Raw genomic sequence first — 26912 nt, forward strand, 5'->3', positions numbered from 1 at the left:
TATGACACACACATTTCTAGATATACAAGCTTTAGAGTTATGTCCACTCTTTAGGCAGCCAAAGCATAATTTCTCCAGCTGTACAAACTTAACCCTCTGTTCAACTGGTTTTTCCATGATGTTTTGATACCTGTGGAGATTATGTCCTTTCTACTTGCAAAAAATGCATGTGATGTTTGTCTTCTCGCTGGTGCTAGTGGTGAAAGTCTTAGCACAAAAGTTTGGATTTCTTTAAGTTTTAGCCTGTTCGCGTTCTGTTGGCTTTAATCTTTTTTGCTCAGTTGACTTCATCGCATACAGTGATGTGATGGGGTTGCATGCAATTCTATGGGAAGAAACTTGATGGCTCAAGGTGTCGTCTGCAAACTTAAGGAGTTTCACGGACAAGTCCGATGAGGTGCAGTCATTTGTGTACAGAGAGAAGAGGAGTGGGGATAGAACACACCCCTGGGGGGCACCAGTACTTATTGATCTGGATCGGGAGAAGATGCTCCCCAGTCTCACCTGCTGCTGTCGGTCCGTCAGGAAGCTGTTGATCCACTGACAGGTGGAGGCTGGGACGTTGAGCTGGGTGAGCTTCTGGTGGAGGATGTCTGGTATGATGGTGTTGAAGGCCGAGCTGAAGTCTACAAACAGGATCCTGGCGTACGTCCCTGGGTGGTCGAGGTGTTGCAGGATGAAGTGTAGACCTAAGTTAACAGCATCATCTGCCAACCTGTTTGCTCGGTAAGCAAACTGCAGGGGGTCCAGCAGGGGGCCTGTGAAGTCTTTCAGGTGCTTCAACACCAGCCGCTCAAAGGATTTCATGACCAGAGACGTCAGGGCTACAGGCCTGTAGTCATTTAATCCTAGGATGGTGGGTTTCTTGGGAACCGGGATGATGGTGGATCGTTTGAGGCAGGAGGGGACCTCACATTTCTCCAGTGACTTGTTGAAGATCCTTGTGAAGATCGGAGCAAGTTGATGTGTGCAGGCTTTCAGATATGATGGGGAGACGTTATCAGGTCCTCCAGCTTTCTTTGTTTTCATGCGCTGAAAGAGCCTGTTTACCTCTTCCTCGGAGATCTTTAGTGCAGGCAGAGGATCTGATGGTGGGGGGTTGGTTGCTTTATGGGAGGAATTTGTTCCTGAATGGGATGTGGAGGGGATGATTGAGGTGTGAAAGGCTTCTTGTCATGTCTGCAGTAGACGCCATTCAGACGGTTGGCCAGGAGACAACTCTGTTCAGGATGGGTGGAGGGGCTCTTGTAGGCAGTCAGGTTTCTCAGACCAGTCCACACAGCTGAAGCATCACCAGTAGAAAGGATGTTCTTCAGCTTCTCACTGTAGCTTCTCTTAGCTGCTTTGATCTCTTTTGTTAGTTTGTTCCTGGCCTGCCTGTACCGCGCCCAATCTCCACTGCTGTGAGCTTCTTCCTTTTCCCTGCGCAGATTCCTGAGGTGTGGAGTAAACCATGGCTTATTGTTCCCAAAGGTGCAGAAGGTCTTGGTCTGAACACACATGTCCTCACAGAAACTGATGTATGATGTCACCACATCAGTTAGAATTTGTTTGCTTTGAAAATTGCTTTTCTTTGTATTGAAATTTAGTTTGATTACTTTCACTTTCAGGTCTGAAATTCAATTTCAGCTCCAAAATTCAGTTTTTTTTTTTTTTTTTGTGTCACACATCCGGGTTCTTGAAGCCAGAGATTAATCAAATACCGAGTTACTGATTCACGGATGTTGGGACCTACAGCCATGGATTTCCACATTAAAACTCCGGTACAAACTTTTCTGGAACATTTCAAAATAAAGTGCATTAACCTTCTTCCAGCACAGCCAGGAAAAGGGGATAACTGCGGACTTCCTGTGGTGCCATTACCCAAAATAAAGCACAACTCCGAAGGGGGAAGGGGGGGGTAGCAGAGGACGTCCCAGTGATGCCACTGCCCGTATAAGACCCCCACCCTTCCCACATATAGCTCTCTTTCCACACGGCCTTCGAGGAGGACGGTTCAGGAGAGGCCCAGCGAGCGAATGTCTTTTGCTGGCAAAAAGACAAAAATTCAACTGGATCCAAGGAAGCCATACGATCACCGATCATATGCAAAGTTAAGTAGAATGAAATACTGTCTGTGTATCCGGTATTTTCATTCATGAACGGGGAAATTAAGGTGTAAGAGTTGCTTACCTTTCTCTCCGAAGCCCCACAGAAGCAAACTGTGTCGTCCCTGGCAGAGAAGCTGTTTCTAGACGAGTCTGAAGGAAGTTACTACGGCCTGCACAACCGTGTTACGGTAACGAAGAGCTGGGCAGCGGACAGGCCGAGCCGCCAGCTCTCTGGAGCTAACTCTTTTGTTCACAGAACGAACGCAGAGGTTAGCTACTGAGCCAACCGCTTGTTGACTGGATACCTTCTTCAAACTTCGCCCTTGGACAACATTCCCTCAACATGGTCAGAGGTTAGGTTTGGGCAGATTAACAGATAGGTTTAGGATTAAATGATCTAACGTTTTCATGTTATGAAGTTTTGTTTTGTGGAACCTGGCTATCTTTAGAGCTAGTAGGCTAGCTACGGCACGCGCCGGTTCTGTGTTCTTTGTATGTTTTAAAGTTAAGATAAACTTTATTTAAAGGGTGGTTTTAACCAGAACATTGCTCATAACGCACCGTCCGCGCTTATGCAATTTTACCCTTTTATTAACCATGGTATTTTAAAGGTATGTGTTGATTCTGGTGCTAAGCTATCCGCTTCTTGCTAGCTTAACTGCTAACGGTAAGAACATGTGTGTGCTAGCATTAAGGCTAGTCAACAGAAAGGTTGTTGGTTCTCAAGCTAGTGAATAATAGTCCCTGAACATTATTTACTAAATTTGATAACTAAGTAAGCCCCATTAAGCCCATTTCTCCAGAAATATTTGGCTCTTTTCCAAAATACCCCTCTTATAATATTTCTTCAAATTTTATTTCAATAAATAAAGGCAGTTAATTAGACACCGTTGAGAATTAGTCATCCAGGAGGTTGGTTTTATTCAGCAGATCATTATTTAAAACATTATTTTATTAAATTAATATTTTATCTGATCTTGCATTGTGAAGGGTTGTCTAGCTGTTGCTGATTATTGCCTAAGTTGGTTCCAAGACTAACTTAACTTCATTTCCGGATTCTTCAAGATAATCCTTGGTTCTCAAACATAAACATTGCATGGTAATGTTGCATCACTCTTTTTGGTCATGATTTCCAATCATCTTTAATCAACTTGTTTATATTGTACATAGCCCATTAGTCTTAATTATTCTTTAATTCTGCTTGGTAGTTTAGTTGGATTGTTTTAGCATAGTAAAGAGTTTGTTGATTGAAATATGTTTGTCATTCACTATTGCTGTGTCGAAATTCTGGATTGCATTCTTTGAAGGACACATGTGTAGGCCGATGACATCCTGGATGAGGCGACAAATGCTGTTCAGTCTCCAAGGTTCCAACAAATACGTCCTTTTCCCCGGATTTGAAGGATGGGTCCGGTGTATCCTCCGTGTCCCACCCTATCCCATGATTTATTCATCGAAGTAGATTGTTCAAACGGAAGTAGCAAAGCCCGGTGGACAGAAAAAAGCTGTGAATAAAATTGGATATAATGCACATTCTGTGAAACAACTGAACTTTTACAATGTTTTTAGACGAGAATGTAGTTGTGTTAACCTAAAATATCTAATCAGTTTATTTATAATAATAATTAATATTATTATTGTTATGCTCTGCAAATAAACTGATTTAAACTTTTCTCCTAAAGTTAATATGTTAGTGTTTAAGTTGTTGAAAGCTTTACAAATAAATTAAACAAATGGTATTTGTCATTAATGTATTTTATCTAGTGTTAGATTTTTATATCTATGAACACAAAAACAATTTTCAACATCTTAAATGTCTGAATAATGAACAAGATCATAAAACAATAAAATTTTAAAACAAAACAGCATTATAAGCCATCAGCAATATTTAAAAGGGTAAATAAAAACCGTGTAGTTATTTACAGTAGAGACAGCGTTATTAACCTTCAGGCTCCATTTGTTCGGCTTCACAGCTCTGCGCCTCACCCCAACATGGTTGCTAGGCAACAGATGTTACGCTGAGGTAAGGGCAAGAGAAACGCAGACCGATGTAACACCGGCGGCACACTATGCTAATCTAGCATGTTTAGCTAATAGCTACAGGTAGCATAAGTGTTGCTGTTTGACCATCATTTGTTTACATGACACTTCTTGTAGATGTTAATTTGACTTGGTGATTGACATCCGCCAAGCTCAAGTATGCTGCACTGTTCCAGCTCAACATGCCATGAAGGAAGTTTAACCTAATGTGAAACGTAAATCGATGAATCTGTGTTTGATTAATATGTTGCTACCCTCAAGGACCCGGATGTGTAACGCAAAAAGCTGAATTTTGGAACTGAAATTTAATTAGAGACCTTAAAGTGAAAGTAGTAGTATTTTCAAACCAATGCATTTCATTTCAAATTACACAAATACAAATTCAATCAGAGCAATTCAAATTCAGTTTCTGATGGCACAAGTTTCTTCCCATACAATTCAAGCTTCCATGCTTAGAAATCTGACAAAGTATCTGAAGTCAGGAAATACACTGCTCAAAAGAATAAAGGGAACACTCAAATAACACATCCTAGATCTGAATGAATGAAATATTCTCATTGAATACTTTGTTTTGTACAAAGGTGAACGTGCTGACAACAAAATCACAAAAATCATCAATGGAAATCAAATTTATTAACCAATGGAGGCCTGGATTTGGAGTCACACACAAAATTATAGTGGAAAAACACACTACAGGCTGATCCAACTTTGATGTAATGTCCTTAAAACAAGTCAAAATGAGGCTCAGTATTGTGTGTGGCCTCCAAGTGCCTGTATGACCTACCTACAACTCCTGGGCATGCTCCTGATGACACGGCGGATGGTCTCCTGAGGGATCTCCTCCCAGACCTGGACTAAAGCGTCCGCCAACTTCTGGACAGTCTGTGGTGCAACGTGATGTTGGTGGATGGAGCGAGACATGATGTCCCAGATGTGCTCAATCAGATTCAGGTCTGGGGAACGGGCGGGCCAGTCCATAGCTTCAATGTCTTCATCTTGCAGGAACTGCTGACACATTCCAGCCACATGAGGTCTAGCATTGTCCTGCATTAGGAGGAACCCAGGGCCAACCGCACCAGCATATGGTCTCACAAGGGGTCTGAGGATCTCATCTTGGTACCTAATGGCAGTCAGGCCACCTCTGGCGAGCACATGGAAAGAAATGCCACCCCACACCATTACTGACCCACTGCCAAACCAGTCATGCTAAAGGATGTTGCAGGCAGCAGATTGCTCTCCACGGTGTCTCCAGACTCTGTCACTTCTGTCACATGTGCTCAGTGTGAACCTGCTTTCATCTGTGAAGACCACAGGGTGCCAGTGGCCAATTTGCCAATCCTGGTGTTCTCTGGCAAATGCCAAGCATCCTGCAAGGCGTTGGGCTGTGAGCACAACCCCCATTTGTGGACGTCGGGCCCTCATACTATCCTCATGGAGTCGGGTTCTAACCGTTTGTGCAGACACATGCACATTTGTGGCCTGTTGGAGGTCATTTTGCAGGGCTCTGGCAGTGCTCCTCCTGTTCCTCCTTGCACAAAGGCAGAGGTAACGGTCCTGCTGTGTTGTTTCCCTCCTACAGCCTCCTCCACGTCTTCTGGTGTACTGGCCTGTCTCCTGGTAACGCCTCCAGGCTCTGGACACTACGCTGACAGACACAGCAAATCTTCTTGCCACAGCTCGCATTGATGTGCCATCCTGGATGAGCTGCACTACCTGAGCCACTTGTGTGGGTTGTAGAGTCTGTCTCATGCTACCACGAGTGTGAAAGCACCACCAACATTCAAAAGTGACCAAAACATCAGCCAGAAAGCATAGGTACTGAGAAGTGGTCTGTGGTCCCCACCTGCAGAACCACTCCTTTATTGAGTGTCTCTTGCTAATCGCCAAAGATTTCCCCCTGTTGTCTTTTCCGTTTGCACAACAGTGGCTTCCCTATACCAAAGTGTGCTCAACCAATCTGGTAACTTGACAGTAATCCTCTGGTTTTCCACACAGTCACTGAGAGTTTTGAAATCTTGGACATATGGCATAGCTGACTCCCCACTGCTGAGGAAATCTACAAACTCACGGAGGCTCTCACGCTCTTTGGGGCTAATTTTGGGGCTAATTTTATTTCTTATCACGGTATCAACTAGGCATGGATTGCCCAATCTGTCTTCAAGGGTGTCCCAGGCAGCACAAGAAGTTGTTTCTGTTCCTAAAATGAAATGTCCTTCAGTAGCCCTCTTAACTGTGCCAAGAATATACTTGCACAAAAAAAAGAGCTTTTCCTTGGTTTTCACTTGCTTTAGCAAGTGTTCTCACAAGGTTATTGGAAGCTTCATGTGAGGGCGCAAGGGTGTCTGAGTGGTAGGAACTTGGGTGGGTATGGCTTTTTATATAAGCAGAAGTGCAGCTGGTGCAATGGCTTGGTTCAGAGACACTTGAGAAGTTGTGATTTGTTGAGGAACAGAATTTCAGGCGTACATAGATGGAGAAGGGAGTGAGGATTTAGTAACTGACACCCTGTGTAGGAAATGGATTTGAGTTGGCATGGTTTATTGTTCAGAAGGAACTTGTGAGACAGGTGCTTGTTGGGAAGGAAGAATTCTGTCACTTAAAGGGTTGAGAACAAGTGGTGGCTGTAGGGATTCTGAATAGACATGCAATCTCGCTTGTGCTGCAAAATTTAAGTTCTTCCAGCGTTTCCACTTCTCTCCTTTTCGCTTCTAACTTAATTTTTCTATCAGCATTTTCTGCTATAAACTGAGCTGTTTTTCTCGCACTCTCTGTTTCCAGTTCTGTTTCTTTAGCTTCTCTTTCATCTTCCACCTGAAGCCTTTGAATTTCCTCCCTTTGTTTATGCTGTGTGTCCATAATCCATATGACCTCCTGTTTAGCTGCAACTGCTGCTGCTGTTTGTGTTGCAATCAAGGACAGGATGGAGGAGTGTCTGAAGGCTTTGGAAGACTTACTGTTTTGCAGGTCTGAGGAGGCACTAGACACTGTGCAGGGCTTTGGCTCTTCTCCTCTATTCCCGAAGATCTACAGAGGGAACTATTGGAAGGACCGACCAGTCCAGAATGGCTATTTGGCCCTAATTTAACTGTGCTGAACTAGCTGCGGACATCCCAGGATGAGCTGGAATGGGTCCAGAGACATGGGTCTCTTGGTCACCCCGGCATTCGGTCCCATACCACTGGCTGCTGGCGAGATCGCCGTGATCAGTAGCATCACCAGACGCGTTCCACGGCCGCTATTGCGGTCCCCTGACTCCCTCTGGCCACCGCACCTTCCACTCAATCTAAACCGCAGCAGCATTGCAGAGTTTGGCAGTTGGCGCGCTAGGTCCAACCCTCCGCAGGAGTCATGGAGGAGGTTAAAAATGACTGGTTGTGGGGGATGTGTGTGTTAATGTTGATTGTTTTGAAATAAAACATGGAATTTTCTCTAAGAGCAAGTTTCCAGTAAATTCCGATTCAGCCTCACACGCACCCTCCACAGTAAATAAGACGGAACCTTTTAAGCGGCTTTTTAAAAGGCACCACAATCTGACGGTTTTAAAGCACCCCTTTTCTGTTTTTCCATCTGAACATGACTCCACGAGAGCATCTTATGCTGCTCGTGTAGAGCCGGCTCGCTGCCTTCTCCCTCCTGTCCTCCTCAGCTGTCAGTGGGGGAGATCACAGAGGATGTGCAACAGCAGCTTCCTATGAAGCGGCACATCAGTGATACCCCTGCCGGACAAGTGGCGAGCCTGGGTGTAAAACCCCCTGCCGAGGCTGGTTTGCAGCCCTTTTGATCAGAGCCCCCCCATGGGTTACCTCCACTCAGATCCCGAGATGGGTAACAGCGGTAGGGGCTCTAGCCAAGCTCATATCCATGAGGACTACGGAACGACAGATAAATGCACGCCCGCCCTCAGAGCACTACTCAGAGTGGCAGCGCATATGTTCCCTGGACAGGTGGATTGACGGACTGATCAGTAGACGTTACACGCTGCAGTTCCTGTCACACCCTCCACCATTCAGAGGGATTTTGGAGACGGTCCTGTCCTCCCCCGGAGCACCTCCGTTCTCATGTCAGAACTGCAGGAACTTCTGATACAAAACGTCATTTCCGGGGTTCCTCGTGGAGGGGAAAACACAGGGTTTTATTCCTGAAACTTTCTGTTCTCCAAAAGACTGAGACTGAGAATGAGATCAATTCTCAATGAGTCTCTGTTCAACAAATCGATCATGGAGAGACGTTTAGACATGCTGACAGTCAGACAGGTGCTGGAGAATGTTAACAACAACTGGAACAACTGGTTCACCTCCATAGATCTGAAGGACGCTTATTTTTACATTCCCATCAATCAAGTCACTGCAAATATCAGTGTTTGGCTTTCAGGGGATCTCATATCAGTACAACCGCATGCCGTTCGGTTACTCTTTCGCCCCACGCACGTTCCCCAAATGTGTGGGCGAAGCCTATACAAAATAGAAAGTTGGTTACATACTGTAACCACAGATTCTAAGAGTATAGGTGCAGCCCTTTAAGCTTTGGGCCTCACTGTGTCCTAAATGGCTGAAGCAAAAAGCTATTTGGGAGCCAATTGCCCGGTTTCACCGTAATTTATATGGATCATGGTGGGGCACACACAGCAGGTGGGCATGGACTAAAGTTTTCAGTGCTGCGCTGCGCGTGAAGGGATAAACCCACTACTGACGGCATAAAGGGCTGCGCTTACAGAATCTGGGGTTACAGTATGTAACCAACGATTGCAATTGTTGGAAAATTGTATATAAGTTATCATTGCTTAGTTTAAACCATGTTTATGTTTGAAATTCTACTATAGTTAAGATGATTCCTGTGATTGGTTTTAGTGTGTAAAAGGGTTTGTGGAAAGTTAAGGAATGCAGTCTGGAGTGGATCACTCTCTGGACATGACATGCTTATACCATATATGGGAATGACTACTCTGTTAAGTTGAAATCTCTGTAAGAATTGGCTGAACCGATTCCCGCTTTTTGCTTGGTGGAATGTGAGTTGTAAATAAAAGGCTGGTGCAAGGATTTTCTCTGGTGAGAAGGAAGTCGCTGTTTGGCAGAGGACAGTCTTACCCTTGCAAGTCAAGCTTACTTTGCTCACTTATGTCTTATTTACACTTGTCTGACAAGATGGCGCCGCAGATGGTCGCCTCGGCGTGTTGGTGCGCATTGTTTTGTTTTGTTTTTTGCTTTAAAACGGTCTTCTGTGATGGTACCCGGAGCTCTCTCACCAGAAGAACTCATGAACATCAGGGCTACTACACCAGAGGAGTTATTTCCAACTTTTCTGCCTACTGCTCTGGAATTTTTGGACATTCTGGTCAAAGGTGCGCTCACCTTTGTTCACGCGGTGAAACGCCGGAAGAGAGGGAAACGGGCTGGGGTGCTGGTACGACTTCGCCAGCGTGGACTACGAACACCATTACCTGGAATATTTCTCTCTAACGTGCGCTCACTTCCCAACAAAATTGAGGAACTACAACTGCTGTTGGGGAAAAACAGGGACTTTTATTCATCGGCAGTTTTGTGCTTCACGGAGACGTGGCTGTGTGGATTAATACCGGACTCTGCGCTGCAGCTGGCAGGATTCCAGCTCTACAGAGCGGACAGAGACACGGAACTCTCCAGCAAAGCAAAAGGTGGAGGAATCTGTTTCTACCTCAACAGTGGTTGGTGCAACGACGTGACAGTGATTCAGCAGCACTGTTCTCCAGACCTGGAAGCCTTCATCATAAACTGTAAGCCTTTCTATTCCCCCCGTGAGTTCGCTTCGTTCATCCTGGTCGGTGTTTACATCCCGCCGCAAGCTAACGTGCAGGTCGCACAGCGCATGCTCGGCGACCAGATACTGAGTGTGGAGCGGACCAACCCGGACTCCTTAGTAATCGTCGTTGGTGACTTTAACAAAGGTAATCTGACCCACGAACTCCCCAAATATAGACAGTTTATAAAATGTCCGACCAGAGAGGACAACATTCTGGATCACTGTTACACCACCATCAGAGACACTTATCACGCCGTCCCACGTGCTGCACTGGGCCAATCCAACCACATCATGGTCCACCTGATTCCTGCATACAGGCAGAAACTAAAGCTCTGCAAACCTGTTGTGAGGACGACAAGGAAGTGGAGCAGTGAGGCTGTGGAGAATCTCCAGGCGTGTTTAGGCTGTACAGACTGGGATGTGTTCAGGACTACTACCAACAGTCTGGACGAGTACACAGAGGCTGTGACTTCCTACATCAGCTTCTGTGAGGACAGCTGTGTACCATCATGCACCAGGGTGAGTTACAATAACGACAAACCCTGGTTCACAGCTAAACTCAGAAGGTTAAGACTGAATAAGGAAGAGGCCTTCAGGAGTGGGGACAAAGACATATACAGAGAGGCTAAGTACAAGTTTGGCAAGGCAGTGAAAGAGGCCAAACGACTGTACTCTGAGAAGCTCCAAAACCAGTTCTCAGCCAACGACTCTGCGTCTGTCTGGAAAGGGCTCAAGCAAATCACCAACTACAAGCCGAAAGCCCCCCACTCCATCAACGACCGGCGCCTCGCCAACGACCTGAACGAGTTCTACTGCCGCTTTGAAAGAGAAAAGGACAGTCCTGCAACCATCCCCCACGACGCCCCCCAACAGCTGCAGCCACAATCCACCACCCCCACCTCCCCAACCTCAAGAGGGGCCTTGGCACCTCGAACCCCCACCCTGAAGTTCCCCCCCACCAGCCTCCTACCCACGCCAAGGACGGCTCTTTCCATCCAGGAAAGAGCCGTCTCACCAGCCAGCCTGAAGCACTGCGCTGATCAGCTGTCTCCAGTCTTCACAGACATTTTTAACACCTCACTGGAGACATGTCATGTGCCAGCCTGCTTCAAGTCCTCCACCATCGTCCCTGTTCCCAAGAAGCCAAGGACCACAGGGCTTAATGACTTCAGACCCGTCGCCCTGACCTCTGTGGTGATGAAGTCCTTTGAGCGCCTTGTGCTCTCACACCTAAAAGACATCACCGACCCCCTCCTGGACCCCCTGCAGTTTGCCTACAGAGCCAACAGGTCTGTAGATGATGCAGTCAACCTAGCCCTTCACTTCATCCTCCCGTACCTGGACTCCACAGGAACCTATGCCAGGATCCTGTTTGTGGATTTCAGCTCTGCCTTCAGCACCATCGTCCCAGTTCTGCTACAGGAGAAGCTCTCCCTGCTGAGTGTGCCCGACTCCACCTGCAGGTGGATCACTGACTTCCTGTCTGACAGGAAGCAGCGCGTGAGGCTGGGGAAGCATGTCTCTGACTCCCTGACCATCAGCACCGGTTCCCCCCAAGGGTGTGTTCTCTCTCCTCTGCTCTTCTCCCTGTACAACAACAGCTGCACCTCCAGTCACCAGTCTGTCAAGCTTCTGAAGTTTGCGGATGACACCACCCTGATCGGACTCATCTCTGATGGTGATGAGTCCGCGTACAGATGGGAGGTGGACCATCTGTTGGACTGGTGCAGCCAGAACAACCTTGAGCTCAACGCTCTAAAGACAGTAGAGATGGTTGTGGACTTCAGGCAGAACCCAGCCCCACCTGCCCCCATCACCCTCTGTGACTCCACAATTGACACTGTGGAATCTTTCCGCTTCCTGGGAACCATCATCTCCCAGGATCTCAAGTGGGAGCCAAACATCAGCTCCCTCATCAAGAAAGCCCAGCAGAGGATGTTCTTCCTGCGGCAGCTGAAGAAATTCAACCTGCCAAAGACTATGATGGTGCACTTCTACACAGCCATCATTGAGTCCATCCTCACCTCCTCCATCACCATCTGGTACGCCGCTGCTACAGCCAAGGATAAGGGCAGGCTGCAGCATGTCATTCGGTCTGCTGAGAAGGTGATTGGCTGCAGTCTACTGTCGCTCCAGGAACTGTACACCTCCAGGACCCTGAAACGGGCAGGGAAGATTCTGGCTGATCCCTCCCACCCCGGTCACAGACTCTTTGAGACTCTCCCCTCTGGCAGGAGGCTGCGGTCCATCTGGACCAAAACCTCACGCCACAAGAACAGTTTTTTCCCATCTGTCACCAGCCTTGTTAACAAAGCCCGGAAACCACCCTGACACTCTCCCTTTCTCCCACACCCCCCCTTTTTTGCTGACAGGACACCTGTAACCTGCAACTCTATGCGTTACATTAACGCTCAGCTTGGACTTCTGCTTTACTTGCACAGCCATACTTGCACACTGATCACCTGCACTGTTGTACCGCTCTCGCATCTTATACTGCTCTACATACTGCTCTACATTTTACTCTCGCTCACTTAAAACTGTGCACATATATTTATATTTATATTGTAGCTATATTTATACTGTTTAATTTGAGAACAGTTTTTTCCCATCTGCCACCAGCCTGGTTAACAAAGCCCGGAAACCACCCTGACACTCTCCCTTCTCCCCCCCCCCCGCTGACAGGACACCAGTAACCTGTAACTCTATGCGTTACATTAACGCTTAGCTTGGACTCCTGCTTTACTTGCACTGCCATACTTGCACAATGATCACCTGCACTGTTGTATTGCTCTTGCATCTTATACTGCTCTATACTTACTCTCACGCACTTAAAACTGTGCACATATATTTATATTATATTGTAGATATGTTTATACTGTTTAATTTGTATTGTATTGCACCGACTACGCCAAAACAAATTCCTTGTATGTCCAAAAACGTACTTGGCAATAAAGCTTTTCTGATTCTGATTCTGATTCTGATTTATCAGCTTTCTAACTCTATCATTTCTTGGTCCTTCGAGCCGGAGTGCTAGAAATCTGCCGCCCGGGGCCCTGTGGTGCATGTGGGGTTCCAGTCTGCGCAACCTCCAGAACGTCTGGAGAACGAAAATCCTGCACAGTGAATTCTGTATTGGTAGCCGCCGAATCGACCGAGGGGCACCGGGAGGAGGATCAACGTGTTCCGACAGACAGTGTGAACAAACGTACAGGTGAGACAGAACCAACTAAGTATATAAAGAGAAATACGCAAGCCAGTATGCTTGGCGTTAGCGCTTGATAAGTACGCAAGCCGGTATGCTTGGCGTTTAACATAACTGCAGTTTAAAAAAAAAAGAAGTCTTTGAGTTTAGAGGTACTCACAATTTCCCCTAACGAGATTCAAAAGCAACCGACTCCATGGAAAAAATCCTGAGTTTAAAAAGAAATAGTGCATAAAAAATGGAAAACCTAGTCTAGGTGATTTAGGCCCATAAGTTATTGTGTGTTGGAGCGTGTGTGTGTGTATCTGCAGAATCATACGGCACTCTCAGTGAGACAACCCAAAACCTTGCTGGTGTTAACATAAAGTTGTTGATAGTTGAGATGTGTCGTGGGGAATTCTGATTTGGATATTAGGTGCCATCAAATCTCAGTCTAAAACCCCTGCAATCTCCGAGAGTAGGACTCAAAGTGGAAAACTGCATCAAACCTAGGTGTTTGATCTAGAGGCCTGTTTTCTGGGAGATGTTGGGTGCCCATTGAGGAATTCTGTTTTGATTTGATGGTACAATATATGTACAATAAATGCACCTGTTATATATATATATATATATATATATATATATATATATATATATAGTAAATGGTAAATGGACTGAACTTATATAGCGCTTTTCCAGTCAAACAGACCGCTCAAACGCTTTACACTAGCGCCACATTCACCCAATCGCACTCACTAACGCTCACACATTCATACACCGATACACAGATCGGTAGGCAACTTGAGGTTAAGTGCCTTGCCCAGGGGCATATATATATATATATATATAGTACAGACCAAAAGTTTGTGGACACACCTCCTCATTCAAAGAGTTTATTTTCATGACTATGAATATTGTAGCTTCACACTGAAGGCATCAAAACTATGACTTATCACATATGGAATTATATACTGAACAAAAAAGTGTGAAACAATTGAAAATATGTCTTATATTCTAGGTTCTTCAAAGTAGCCACCTTTTGCCTTGATTACTGCTCCGCACACTCTTGGCATTCTGTTAATGAGCTTCAAGAGGTAGTCACCTGAAATGGTTTTCACTTCACATGTGTGCCCTGTCAGGTTTAATAAGTGGGATTTCAAGCCTTATAAATGGGGTTAGGACCATCAGTTGTGTTGTGCAGGATGTGGATACAGTACACAGCTGATAGTCCTACTGAACACACTGTTAGAATTTGTATTATGGCAAGAAAAAAGCAGCTAAGTAAAGAAAAACAAGTGGCCATCATTACTTTAAGAAATGAAGGTCAGTCAGTCCGAAAAATTGGGAAAACTTTGAAAGTGTCCCCAAGTGCAGTTGCAAAAACCATCAAGCGCTACAAAGAAACTGGCTCACATGAGGACCGCCCCAAAAAAGGAAGACCAAGAGTCACCTCTGCTGCGGACGATAAGTTCATCCGAGTCACCAGCCTCAGAAATCGTAGGTTAACAGCAGCTCAGATTAGAGAACAGGTCAATGCCACACAGAGTTCTAGCAGCAGACACATCTCTAGAACAACTGTTCTGGCAAAAGGGCCAACAAGTGCTAAGCATCTCTGGTAACTCCTTCAAGACCGTTGGAAAACCATTTCAGGTGACTACCTCTTGAAGCTCATCAACAGAATGCCAAGAGTGTGCGGAGCAGTAATCAAAGCAAAAGGTGGCTACTTTGAAGAACCTAGAATATAAGACATATTTTCAGTTGTTTCACAGTTTTTTGTTCAGTATACAATTCCACATGTGATAATTCATAGTTTTGATGCCTTCAGTGTGAAGCTAATAATAAACTAGAGTAAATAGGATAAAATCATATGTAATAAAGCAAAGAGAATCAAATAAATAGCGCTAATATAAATTAATAGAAGTAGAACGCAGTTCTTAACAATAGTTTTTAATAGATAAAAAAAAAAAAAGAAAAACTGCGTCCGGAAGCAGCCCCCGTTAGAAGGAGATGCAAAGTTTATGCACTCAAAATATCCAGATACAGTAAAAAAATCTTGTTGAATGGCAGAAAGATTATAATTTTAAACGACATCTTTCGGTTTCTGCTTGTACCCATTTGGTACACAGATTGCAACAGAAAGACAAACTTAGAAAAAGGAAAAAACCCAGCCAAGAATTAATAAGGGCAAAAAATTGGCTTGCTGAAGCTTATAAAAGAAGGGCAGGAAACGATAAAAAAAGCAAGGAGATTTATATAGCAGTTGCCAGAGAAGCTGATAATGACACTTGTGTACTAAGGGGGAGGGGCAGGCAGCCAAAGCCTGCTGCAGCAGCTGCGATTGTCCTGAACTCTTAGCGCCAGTTGAAGAGATAATCCATGATTTGCGGTGTTGAGGGAAACGTTAGAAGGAGAGTTTAGACAGAGAGCAGATTATACCATTATTAACCAGACTAAACAGAAAATAGGGGAGCCAATCATTGAGTATAGATTGAGAATGGAAGAAGTGTTTAAAAGGAATGGTGGACTGCAACGTAATAATGCTGATGACAATCCCTATAAACAGCAGTTAAAAAATGCTTTACCTGAAATTCGTAACTGGGTCACAAAACATAATATTGATCTACCCACTTGCTCGGTTACCAGTTGGCAGATCTGGGCAATGCATGCTGAATAGGTGGTTAGTGGAAAGAAAAATCAACCCCCTACTGATAACGTCTATGCTGAATATGAGGTATTTTATGCAGGACCAGTAAGTAGGGGGAGGAGTAGAATCAGAGGAATTTTCAGATCAAGAGGAGGCCTTAGGGGGCGTGGACGGAGGCAATGAGACAGGGAGATGATAGAAGAGATTATGTATGCTGGGTTTGTGGACAACATGGTCATTGGGCTAGAAACTGTCAAACTGGACAACCCAGTCAACAATGACTGGATAAGGGAGAACAGAATGTTGTTAAAGAAGGAAAAGGGGAAGTTGATGGAATGAGGAGATGATAGACATTGCAGCAGCATACATGGATAAGCTGAGATCCTTTCCATGTGCAAAAGTATATGTCAGTCTACATGAGATACTAATAACTTCACCTACTGGTATAATATAAAGATCTGAGTGAATATGTGAAACAACTGACTAATATAATGATGAAAGTTTTTTAACAGGTGATGATCTTCCAGGAGGAATGCAGTGTTCCTGGGAAATGCAGTTAATTTATTAACAATACATTTTTCTCCAATAGGTGGAAGCTGGAGAAATAACATCACACTGTGTGGAAGTTTTGTTGACTAATCATTGGTTGGATCCATGAGACATTATGTGCACAAACCAAATGACCAACCTACCCAAGACCAAATGACCAAGGTTGTGACTGACTTATGAACCTTGCTGACATAACAATGATAACCTGACACATCTCCAGACTGGACGGACCCAGAAGACAACACCTTCAAGGTGGACCCCACAAACACCACCTTATTGATCCTTGGTGGATAAAAAAGAATTGAAGCATTCAAAACAGACCTAGTGGAAACAAAAGGGGTTATGAGGAAAACAATGTGCGTTTTAAAAAAAATATAAAAATAAATATTCTATGGGAATTTTTGTAAATGAAACTGCTCTGATAGAGAAGTAACTAAGTAAATTTATTTGTATAGCACATTGCAGGCAAAGCAATTCAAAGTGCTTTACATTATAAAAATACAAAATCCTAAAAACCATCAAGTGGATGTTCATGACAGCAATGTGGGGAAAGTTGTCAGCGTGTGAATGTGTGTGAATGGGAATGACTGATTTCATTAAAGATCGTCTTTGAGGGACCTTAAAAGCACTAATAAAGGTCTGATGTTCTTATGATCATTGCAAACTTTTACATCTATAAGGTTTCCAGAATTTTTCCAAAATCATATAAAGATAGCAAAGGTTCTATCTGAATTGAAATACTGATAAACATGAGAAAGCTCATAGACCTGTCTTCAATTTTGTTGAAATTATTTTACAAACAGAGTAATTACATTTTATGTGGCCAATGTCTGTCCATTTTGTCTGTCTGTTTTTGTGAAATTTTTGTTTTATGTTATGTAACAATTTGGGTATATGTGCATGATAATAATTAAAGAATATATGTGCAAGTCTGATCCTCAACAGTGCCATAATATTAGGTCAATTTTTATGGTGAAACAAAAGGATTTTAACAGATCTTTGGACTTTTTCCAGTCAGGTTCAGAATGATCAAATTAGATTTAAAATTTAACACAAGATGAAATGCTCCTTAACAAAATTACTGGACAGAATTACTTTTCCAGAAATTGAAAAACTTGAGTTAATTGAAATAAACTTTAGTTACTTGAAATAAATACAAAGTGTAATTAAAAAGGGAAGAGCTATAGATGACTGAAACTGTACAGGTGTGTTTATAAAATTGGGTAAGACAAGCTAAGATTATAAGACATAACATGCTCTTCATTCTTGTGTTCATCAATTTTATTAAGCCTTCTAAACTGATGAGGAGTGAGTTTTTTAGAACTAATGAAACCTAAACTAAACCAAGCATTATTAAAATAATAGCAGCTAACAGAAATAGTGACCTAATTTTTAAATATAATGAGGACTTACTGCATTTAATAAAATAGGCTATATTCAGAATAGATGCAATTAAAAAAAATTAAAGTAGAATAGAATATTAAGAGCTGTTATAATCTTGCTGATGAATACCAAAAAAAAGTTTTGTTATGGAACCAGATGATTAAAAGAGAGCAACATTATCGTGGCTAAAGAGAAACATTTGCAGGAAAGATCCAATTAAATATTATTTAACCTTGTCTATCATGACACCATACAAGGTTTTATTAACATCTTGGACAGCACATATTATGTATGGAAAGTGTTGAGAATTAAAATCATTTACTTTTATACTATTAGTTCAGTTCGCATGTGTAACCATAAAAACTGAAATAACATGTATTGTGAGCCTGAGTGGGAGAAGTCAGAGGTCACAGCAGGCTTCAGGTTGGAGAAAGGGTTAATCCTGGGTCAGGATGTTCCCAGCATCTATGAGACTCCTGATTTACATAAAGACCTAAAAGATCCACAACAAGATGTGACGTTAGCAGACTACATGAGGAAGACATTACGGTTTAGAGACATACACAATGTTAATAATCTGCCAAATGACGTGTCTGAAGCCCTACAGGTTCCTGGTGACGTGAAAGAAGGTGACTGGGTGCTAATTAAGACCTCTAAGAAGAAAGCGTGGTCTGATCCAAAGTGGGAGGGTCCATTCCAAGTGTTATTGACAACTCCTACTGCTGTGAAAATGCAAGAGGGGGCTACTTATACAAAGTACACTGTAAACAGGTGAGCCTGTCAGTCTTTCCACTCAGGCTGGAAATGATGAAGCCTGACTACAAAGGGGTTGTCGCCATCTACTGGAGTTATCTTCCTGAGTTATCAGAAATATTAGCTTCATCTAAACCTTCAACTTGTATGTTAGACCCAATCCCAACCAAATTATTTAAGGAAGTGTTCCCTCTGATTACCAATCCCACTTTAGATATGATTAATCTATCTTTAGTAAATGGATATGTACCACAGGCTGTAATTAAACCTTTACTTAAGAAACCTTCGCTTGATCGAGATGACTTGAAAAATTACAGACCTATATCCAATCTTCCATTCTTATCTAAAATTCTTGAAAAAATTGTTGCTAATCAAATGTGTGAGCATTTATACAGCAATGACCTGTTTGAAGAGTTTCAGTCAGGTTTCAGACCTCATCATAGCACTGAAACAGCTCTGCTGAAAGTCACTAATGATATTCTTATGGCCTCAGATAATGGACTTGTGTCTGTACTTGTCATTTTAGATCTCAGTGCTGCATTTGATACAGTCGACCACAATATTCTCTTAGAAAGGCTGGAATATGCTGTAGGGATCAGGGGAACAGCGCTAGGCTGGTTTAAATCTTATCTGTCTGACAGATTCCAGTTTGTTCATGTAAATGATAAATCATCTTTAAACTCCAGGGTTAATTGTGGAGTACCACAGGGTTCAGTACTTGGGCCAATTCTCTTTACTATATATATGCTTCCAATAGGTCAAATTATCAGGCAGCATGGGATAAATTTTAATCGTTACGCTGATGATACTCAGCTTTACTTATCCATAAATCTTGATGAGCCCAACCAGTTAGATAGACTACAAGCATGTCTTGAAGACATAAAAACTTGGATGACTTTAAATTTTCTGCTTCTAAATTCAAACAAGACAGAAGTTGTCGTCTTTGGACCGGAGTCTTTAAAAAAAGAAACTGCTTAGTCAATCACTTCACCTGGATAGCATTAAATTGACTTCTGGTAATAAGCCCTTAATGATCTAGCTCCATCATACATCAGAGATCTGATTAGTCCCAGTCCATACGTTCCTAACAGAGCACTTCATTCTCAGACTGCAGGTTTACTGGTGGTTCCTAGAGTCTCTAGAAGCAGAATGGGAGGCAGATCCTTTAGTTATCAGGCTCCTCTCCTGTGGAACCAGCTCCCAGTTTTAGTCCGTGAGGCAGACACCCTGTCTACTTTTAAGGCTAGGCTTAAAACTTTCCTTTTTGATAAAGCTTATAGTTAGAGTGGCTTAGGTTATCCAGAGCTATCTTTGTAGTTATGCTGCTATAGGCTTAGGCTGCTGGAGGACATAATGACCACTTTCACTCTCTTCGCTACATTCTCATACTACTCTCTCATTTTGCATTATTGCTGTTATTTCAGCTTTTAACTCTATGTTCTCTCTTTTCTCTTCCTAGAAGCTACACCTGGCCTAACTCTGTGTCTAACCGGGACACCTTCATGGAGGGGGGCATCGCCCGAGCTTCTGCTGGCAACAACTTAATGCTCACCTTCTACTGATGATACACTTGGCCCTGTCTTTCACTGTTTAACCCTGTCTCACTCCTACTGACTGAGCTTTTACTGTGACTAACTGTATGTGCTCTCTTTCAGACTCTAACCTTGAAAACTGGCTCAGAGTTTATCTGTCCTTTCTTCCTAGATGAAACGACTAAAGGAGCTACATTCATTAACATTTACTTTTCCTTCCAATAGGAAGTACTCCTGGATCACTGCTTGAGTGTTCTGCTACTGTATTCTTTTTCCTTCTCTGCTCTGTTCTCTCAAACCACCAGTGACAGATGGCCGCTCACACTGAGCCTGGTTCTGCTGGAGGTTTCTTCCTGTTAAAAGGGAGATTTTCCTTTCTACTGTCGCTACATGCATGCTCAGTATGAGGGATTGCTGCAAAGTCAACGCCAGTGACTGTCCACTGTCTCTACATGCTCATCCAGGAGGAGTGAATGCTGTAAGTCACTGACTGGATGCAATCTGCTGGGTTTCCTTAGATAGAAACACTTTTTTTATCCAATTTGAATAAATAACTGAATCTGACTGAACTGTTCAATGGTTAGTTATTAATTGGAATGCATGTGCCTGACTTGAAATCTATATGATTTGATTGAATTGACTTAGCCCATTTTAAAGTTACCCACCTTTCACACAATGCAGCAGGAAACAACACTCTCCAATTATTTTTTGCCTCTGCCTTCCTCCATCCCTGTTGGATGGAGTAAGGGGGAGTCAGGTCTAGCCTAAACCGGCTCAGTTATAGTTGAGGTGCAAACACACCCTCCATTTCTGCTACCTGTGCGACCCCTTCTCTTTTCCAATGGTTATAATCAGTCTGACAGAGAGAGGTACCCCCAATCCTTGTGGTTTTTAGTATAACAATGGCCACCAGTGGGCTCTACATGGACACACTATATCAGTGTATTATTTTACTTAGTACCCCTACACATAGCCCATTCGAAATTGGCCCCAACAACCCTATACCATTCCAAACCCTTTGTGAAGTGCCTTAAGTCGACGTGTGTTGTGAATTGGCGCTATATAAATAAAACTGAATTGAATTGAAACCTGAAGGATCTGGAGAAGATCTGTATGGAGGAGTGGTCCAAAATCCCTGCTGCAGTGTGTGCAAACCTCATCATAAACTACAAGTAACGTCTGATATCTGAAATTGCAAACAAAGGTTCCTGCACCAAATATTAAGCTTTGTTTTTCTGATATATCAAATACTTTTGTCATGCAATAAAATTCTAATTAATTACTTAAAAATCACACAATGTGATTTTCTGGATTTTGTTTTAGATTCCGTCCCTCACAGTTGAAGAATACCTATGATAAAAAATGAAAGATTTCAAAAATCAGCAAAATTGGCAGTGTATCAAATACTTGTTTTCCCTGCTGTAAATCTTTGGGCAGAATACTGCATATGTACTCCCAATGAATCAAAACTATGTTTGTGGTGGAATCTTTGTGCACTTCTGATATTGGACTGTCAGTGTATCTCATCTGCTATTTTATTTGCCACTTGAATTTCCAAAACCTTTTGTCACAGTTGTCTAAATCAATTGAAAAGCAAACGTCAGTAAGGCCACAGTGAAACATCTGCTCAGTTACATGCTTAATTTAATCTGAGTATGCCATTTTAATATTTGCTTTTTTGATTACCTGTATCTATTTTCATTTGCCTTTTAAGTTGCTGCTGACACCTGAATTTCCCCACCGTGGGACAATACAGGATATTTCTATTCTATTCTAACTTAAAAACTGTACAGCACCTTCAATTTGCCACAATACCTACAAATTTGTAATAGAGGATTTTAATGACTACTCTTTGTCTAAGTTCCACAATCACTTCCCAGTGTGTCTTCTGTTCTATCAGACATGAAAGAGTACATAATCAGTGTTATTATTCCATTTAGGGAGCATACAAATGCTACCTAATGACTCTTCTTGGACTATCTGATGGTTGCGCCATTATATTGAAGCCTATCTATTGTACTGAAAGTTCGAAAATGGCCTTAGAGCCCCTCCCACATTAATGGGCACCCAAATTAATTTTTCTGTGGTCATTGCTAATGACTTTCCTGGCATTGTGTTAACAGACAGTTGTATGCTCCATACAGTACTTTCTATTTTGACTTTTGTTTTAACAAATAATAGCTATGTGGAATCTATTATGTTTCAGACACTTGAGGTTAGATTTGAAGAATTTTAAAACCAGATCATTCCTTCTAAATCTCCCTAAATACAACTCATGGAATCCCAAAGCTGTGTTGGTCCCTAAACAATTAAAAAATAACTACCACACACCCATCATGAAAATTTTATAAAAAGAGCATTTATTTAAATTTTTTTTCTGCTTCTGAGATTGAAGCACATAGTAAAGCAACAATACAATGTTCTGAAAATATAAGTGTGATGTTGTAACTTTTTAAAATCTTAACATGTTTTTGTTGTAATACTGGAATATTCTGCATGTATACTAAAATAATAACTTTTAAAATTGTACAAATCTGTACCATAAAACTTGATAGAGAATTAAAAACGAGGCGTTCTGTCACTGCAACAAACACAGATTGCTAGTTTTTTTTCTCAGGAACAGGTAGAAGGAACGAAGAAATGCTATATAATGGAACAAAAAATAGAAGCAAAATAAGAGAGGGAAATACATAGTGTGCACAAAGGCAAAAAAAAAATCAAAGCTGATATTTAACTTTAGACAGGGCATTTCCTACAGCTTTCCAAAAAAAAAGAAAAACAATTACCATTTATTCGGTGCATGTTCATAAAACAGAAAGAAACTCAGGAGTCATCTGCATATAGTTAAACATCAGTTTGTTCCTTTGTAGTTGCAGCCAATGAAAGAACACTTACTGTGATAATAATGATAACAATAATAATAGAAAACAACAATAATAATCATAATATAACAACATTAAAAAGAAGTTGAACAAAAACACATGCTTAAAAAAGATGTTCTGGTTGCAACCTTTCTGAGTTTTCTTCGCCCATGTGCACATTTTATGTGTAAAATCAACATATGTTGATGCAACATATGTTGCAGGCAACATACTACTGCTCTGAAATGTATACACACCCGTTAAACTGCCAAGTTTCTGGGATGTACAAAATAAGACTTTGATAAATAGGATCAAAAGGATCTGGAGAACATATGGTACCAGAAGGACATTACCTTAACTGGAAAATTTCTCAAAAATTTATAAAAAGTTTAAAACTATTCAGCAAGAATGCCAAAAACACATCATAAACACTAAAGGAGATGCAGGAATTGCATGTACTGGTTGTGTTCTACATGTGACAACAGTCTGCTGTTTTCTCTGTGTGTCTGGACTAAGGGCTAAGGTTTCAAGACAGAATTATTTTCTTCCTAAGAAAACATAGAGACCTGGCTAAAATCTCCCCTGCTGTGTGATAAAACCAAATCCTAATTTTTGGGCCACAATTCCAAATTCTTTGTGTGGAACAAAACAAAACCACACCCACCATAAACATGGTGGTGGCAGCATCATGCTGAGGAGTTACTTTTGTTCTGATAGAAGTGAGATTTGTCTCCAGGTGAATGAAATGTAACAGTTCTAAATACCAATATTCACATTCTGTATAAATTCAACATTAAATCTATGGAGTCCCCCTGAAGATCTCTGTAGACAAGAGATGTTCTTGGAATTTGAGAGATTTGGAAAAGTTTTCCAAAGTAGAGAGGGAAAATATTGTCAAGACAAGATGTAGCATCCTGACATGATTCTACCAAAGAAGTCTAAATGGTAGTGTTGATTTAAGAGTGGTTATAAACTTAAGGTTGTACACATTTATTGACAGCTTTTTTATTTAGTTGGGTTAACAGTGCATATTTGGATTAAGTTTTGAAATAAATCTTTGTGGTTTCAGTTTTTTACATCACAAATACATGACATTTTATCCTGGGTGTGTACACTTTCAAGAGCCCCTATATATGGGATGGGAGGAGGGGGGGGGGGGGGGGGGGGGGGGGGGGGGGGGGTGTCACAAGGCAGGTTTCACCAGTTTACATTTACTTTGCTGGGATAAAAAACAAAAACAGAAGCACATCCTTGTTTAAGGTTGTATCCTCAGAGTGATACATCACTTTGCTCTGTACACACTAAAAAAGCAGAAGAGTTTGCTTTCTGAATATACTCTTCATGTGACAAAAAAAAAAGAAAAAAAAAAAAAAAAACTAACACAAAGGAAAAAAGAGAGAATGCACTAGGTTGCAAGAGTTTCTGTTTAAGTTTAAGGCGATTTTTAGAGCTCACAGATTTTTACCTATCGTCATCATTGGTGGACTGGGAACATGGCAGCGATCATTCGTTGGTCGACTCAGGTCAGTATGGAAATTGATTGCTGATGGCAGGAGTTCGGACACACAAGGACTGTGGAAAAGGTCTCTGCAAGACTGAAAATAACAACGAAAAAATCCACATCTTCCAAATGGAATTGTTTTTCAGTCTGTCTCTGTGAGTAGAAAAAAAGTGATATTTGTGAAGCACTGTCACAGATACTCCTACAGTCCACATGTTTATTTTGTCTTTGTGTAGCTACTGAAGCTAGTGGTCTCTATCTTCAGCCTTTGTTTTGTGTGTGTTAACCCCTGGAGTTGTTGTTGAATTATTATAAGGCCACCATACTGTGAAGATGCTCTGCTCATCTTCAGAGTATCAACAACCCAGAGTCGGTCAACTCATCTAATTTGTGGTACATGCTGTGGAGTAAACGGTATGTTAAACTTCACTGAAACTTCTTCAGATTTCATCTCATTGCAGGCTGCTGCCAGACCCCCGATCACCCTTCTTTTACTTGCTCTTCATTGTTTGCTAAGACAGAGAAACACAATGGAGTTTGCCCCACTGTTAAGGGAATAAAATATCTCCCTGCGACGATTAAGGAAGTACATGAATCTAGTCCACAGAAGTATATGCTATATGCAAGATGATACAGTAACACGGTTCCCATCAAATTTCCCTCAAGCAGACAAACTGGTGACATAACCAAACTCCCAGCCTTGCAAAGCTCAAGTCTATAGAAATAGTGGAAAACAAGAACCTAGAAGAGGCAGAAGAGATTTAAGAAAAAAAGGAGCAGTTCAAATCTGAGCATTCATTATGCGCAGTTTACAAACCATCCGAGAATACCAAGAAGGGGGGAGCTGTTAATGTTCGTTGACAGATTGGCATGAACTAATCAGTTGGTAGACGGTTATAACTGGAATCTGGAGTAAATGAACTCTCAGTTAACACATCCTCACGGAATCAATGAATCAGAAATCAGGGGTCGTCCACCGCTGGAAAGACCTCTGTTAAGAGTCGTCACCATCATCAGCATCATGAATAGAGCAGTCTTTGGTCCCGTACAAATCTGCCAGCTTCCTAAACCGGGGCCCCCAGCTTTGCAGATAGTCATAATCCAAGTCGGACTCTGTTGTGACTGACTCAAGCGAGCTCAGTGAACCAGCCAATGATCCTCTGCCCTCGTAGCCGTAGATCTGAATGGAATCATAGGGCGGTGCTGTGGGGTCGCTGTCAGCCTCCGCAATCCGAGTCTTAATGAAGTCATCAACATTGACACTGTTGGGCACAGGACGACCAATGCCGGGCCTGATGGGATATTGAAGTTCTGGTTTAATATCTTTCCTTGGCAGGAAACCATTGGCACCGTCTGGGTTCTGGGTGAAAAGAGAGAGAGCAGTCAGATGAGGCTTCAGTTATACAGCCGGAGAAAATAAAAAAGCTGAAGTGCAGAGGATTTTAAGTGCTTGTAGATAAAATGTATCACTACTATCAAATACTGATGAAAAGCTTGCCTAATTGGACTAAAGGTAAAAATACTTTCAGAGTGAAATTTAATGGCACAGAAGCAGTAAATAACATACAAATATTATTAAAATACAGAAAGATGAGTTGATTCTTCCTTTCTTTACAAGATGTCTTTTTGCTAAAACAATTACTCTTCCTTACCTGAAGTGTAGCAATGTCGAAGGCCTCCGTGTCCTCCTCGCCACCTCCTTCATCATCATATGTAATAATGTTTTCTCTGATGTCCTCCTCTTCGAACACTATCAGCGGCTCCTTCTTCTGACGCCTCAGTGCAACAAACAGCACGACGATTGCTGCCATAAAGCAAAACACAAACATTGCATTTAACAGCATGTTTTGGCATTGAATCCACATATCCCCACATCTTTAACATCTGAGTACTATGAGTAAATACTGCACTGGTGTGAGTATGGGTAATTGGCAAAGCCAATTAGAGAGTGTAATTCATATTTTTTTAACTATTGTGATGCACAAACACACACACACACACACACACACACACACACACACACCTTGTTAATTGCTGATACATTTTGAATATGTCTTTGAAGGTTTTTGGATGTGCACTGCTAATCTTAGAGCGTAGTGCTACATTTCAATCACAGCTCTACTTAGGACTTCAGTTGGAATGATGTAGCTTGAATCAGTCTCCAACACTTCACCTGCACAAAGTCCAGGCATATTAAATTATTTAATCTGTAAACACACTTCTAAGTTTTCTTTGAGGTTTTGGATTTGTGCAACAATAATATTGTTTATATTGTTTTTTTTTTTTTTTTTTTGCATCCTGTTGCTTTACATCCACAAACTTAAATTTATTTAACTGGACGTTATGTGATAGACCAACATAAAGTAGTGAATAATTATGAACTGAAAGGAAAACAATAAATTGTTTACAAAATATTTCACAACTGAACATTTATTTTCTCCTCCTTCTATCAGGTTTTCTTGCAGGGTGTCATTGTGGTTAGCTACCTGCATCCCCACCAAATGATGCTGCCCCACCATGTGGGGATACTGGTTAGGGTTGAAACCCAGCATTATTTTTCCACCACTCTCAAATAAAGCCAGTTTTGTGGAGTGCACAAATCT

General features: G+C 42.1%; 1 protein-coding gene across 3 annotated transcripts in view; it reads right to left on the reverse strand.

The window, feature by feature from the left end:
• Positions 1-22286: 22286 nt before the first annotated feature.
• The window catches only part of cdh11 (cadherin 11, type 2, OB-cadherin (osteoblast)), a 139431-nt gene continuing 134805 nt past the window's right edge, over positions 22287-26912 (reverse strand). For all 3 annotated transcript variants that reach the window (XM_047351614.1, XM_047351612.1, XM_047351613.1), the window contains 2 exons: positions 25962-26113; positions 22287-25669 (listed from right to left, as the gene is read on the reverse strand). In XM_047351614.1, coding sequence (XP_047207570.1) covers positions 25304-25669; positions 25962-26113 — 518 coding nt within the window. In that variant the 3' untranslated portion in view covers positions 22287-25303. The remainder of the gene's footprint in view (positions 25670-25961; positions 26114-26912) is intronic.

This window comes from Girardinichthys multiradiatus, chromosome 22, assembly GCF_021462225.1.
Source record: "Girardinichthys multiradiatus isolate DD_20200921_A chromosome 22, DD_fGirMul_XY1, whole genome shotgun sequence".
In the NCBI taxonomy this organism is placed as follows: Eukaryota; Metazoa; Chordata; class Actinopteri; order Cyprinodontiformes; family Goodeidae; genus Girardinichthys; species Girardinichthys multiradiatus.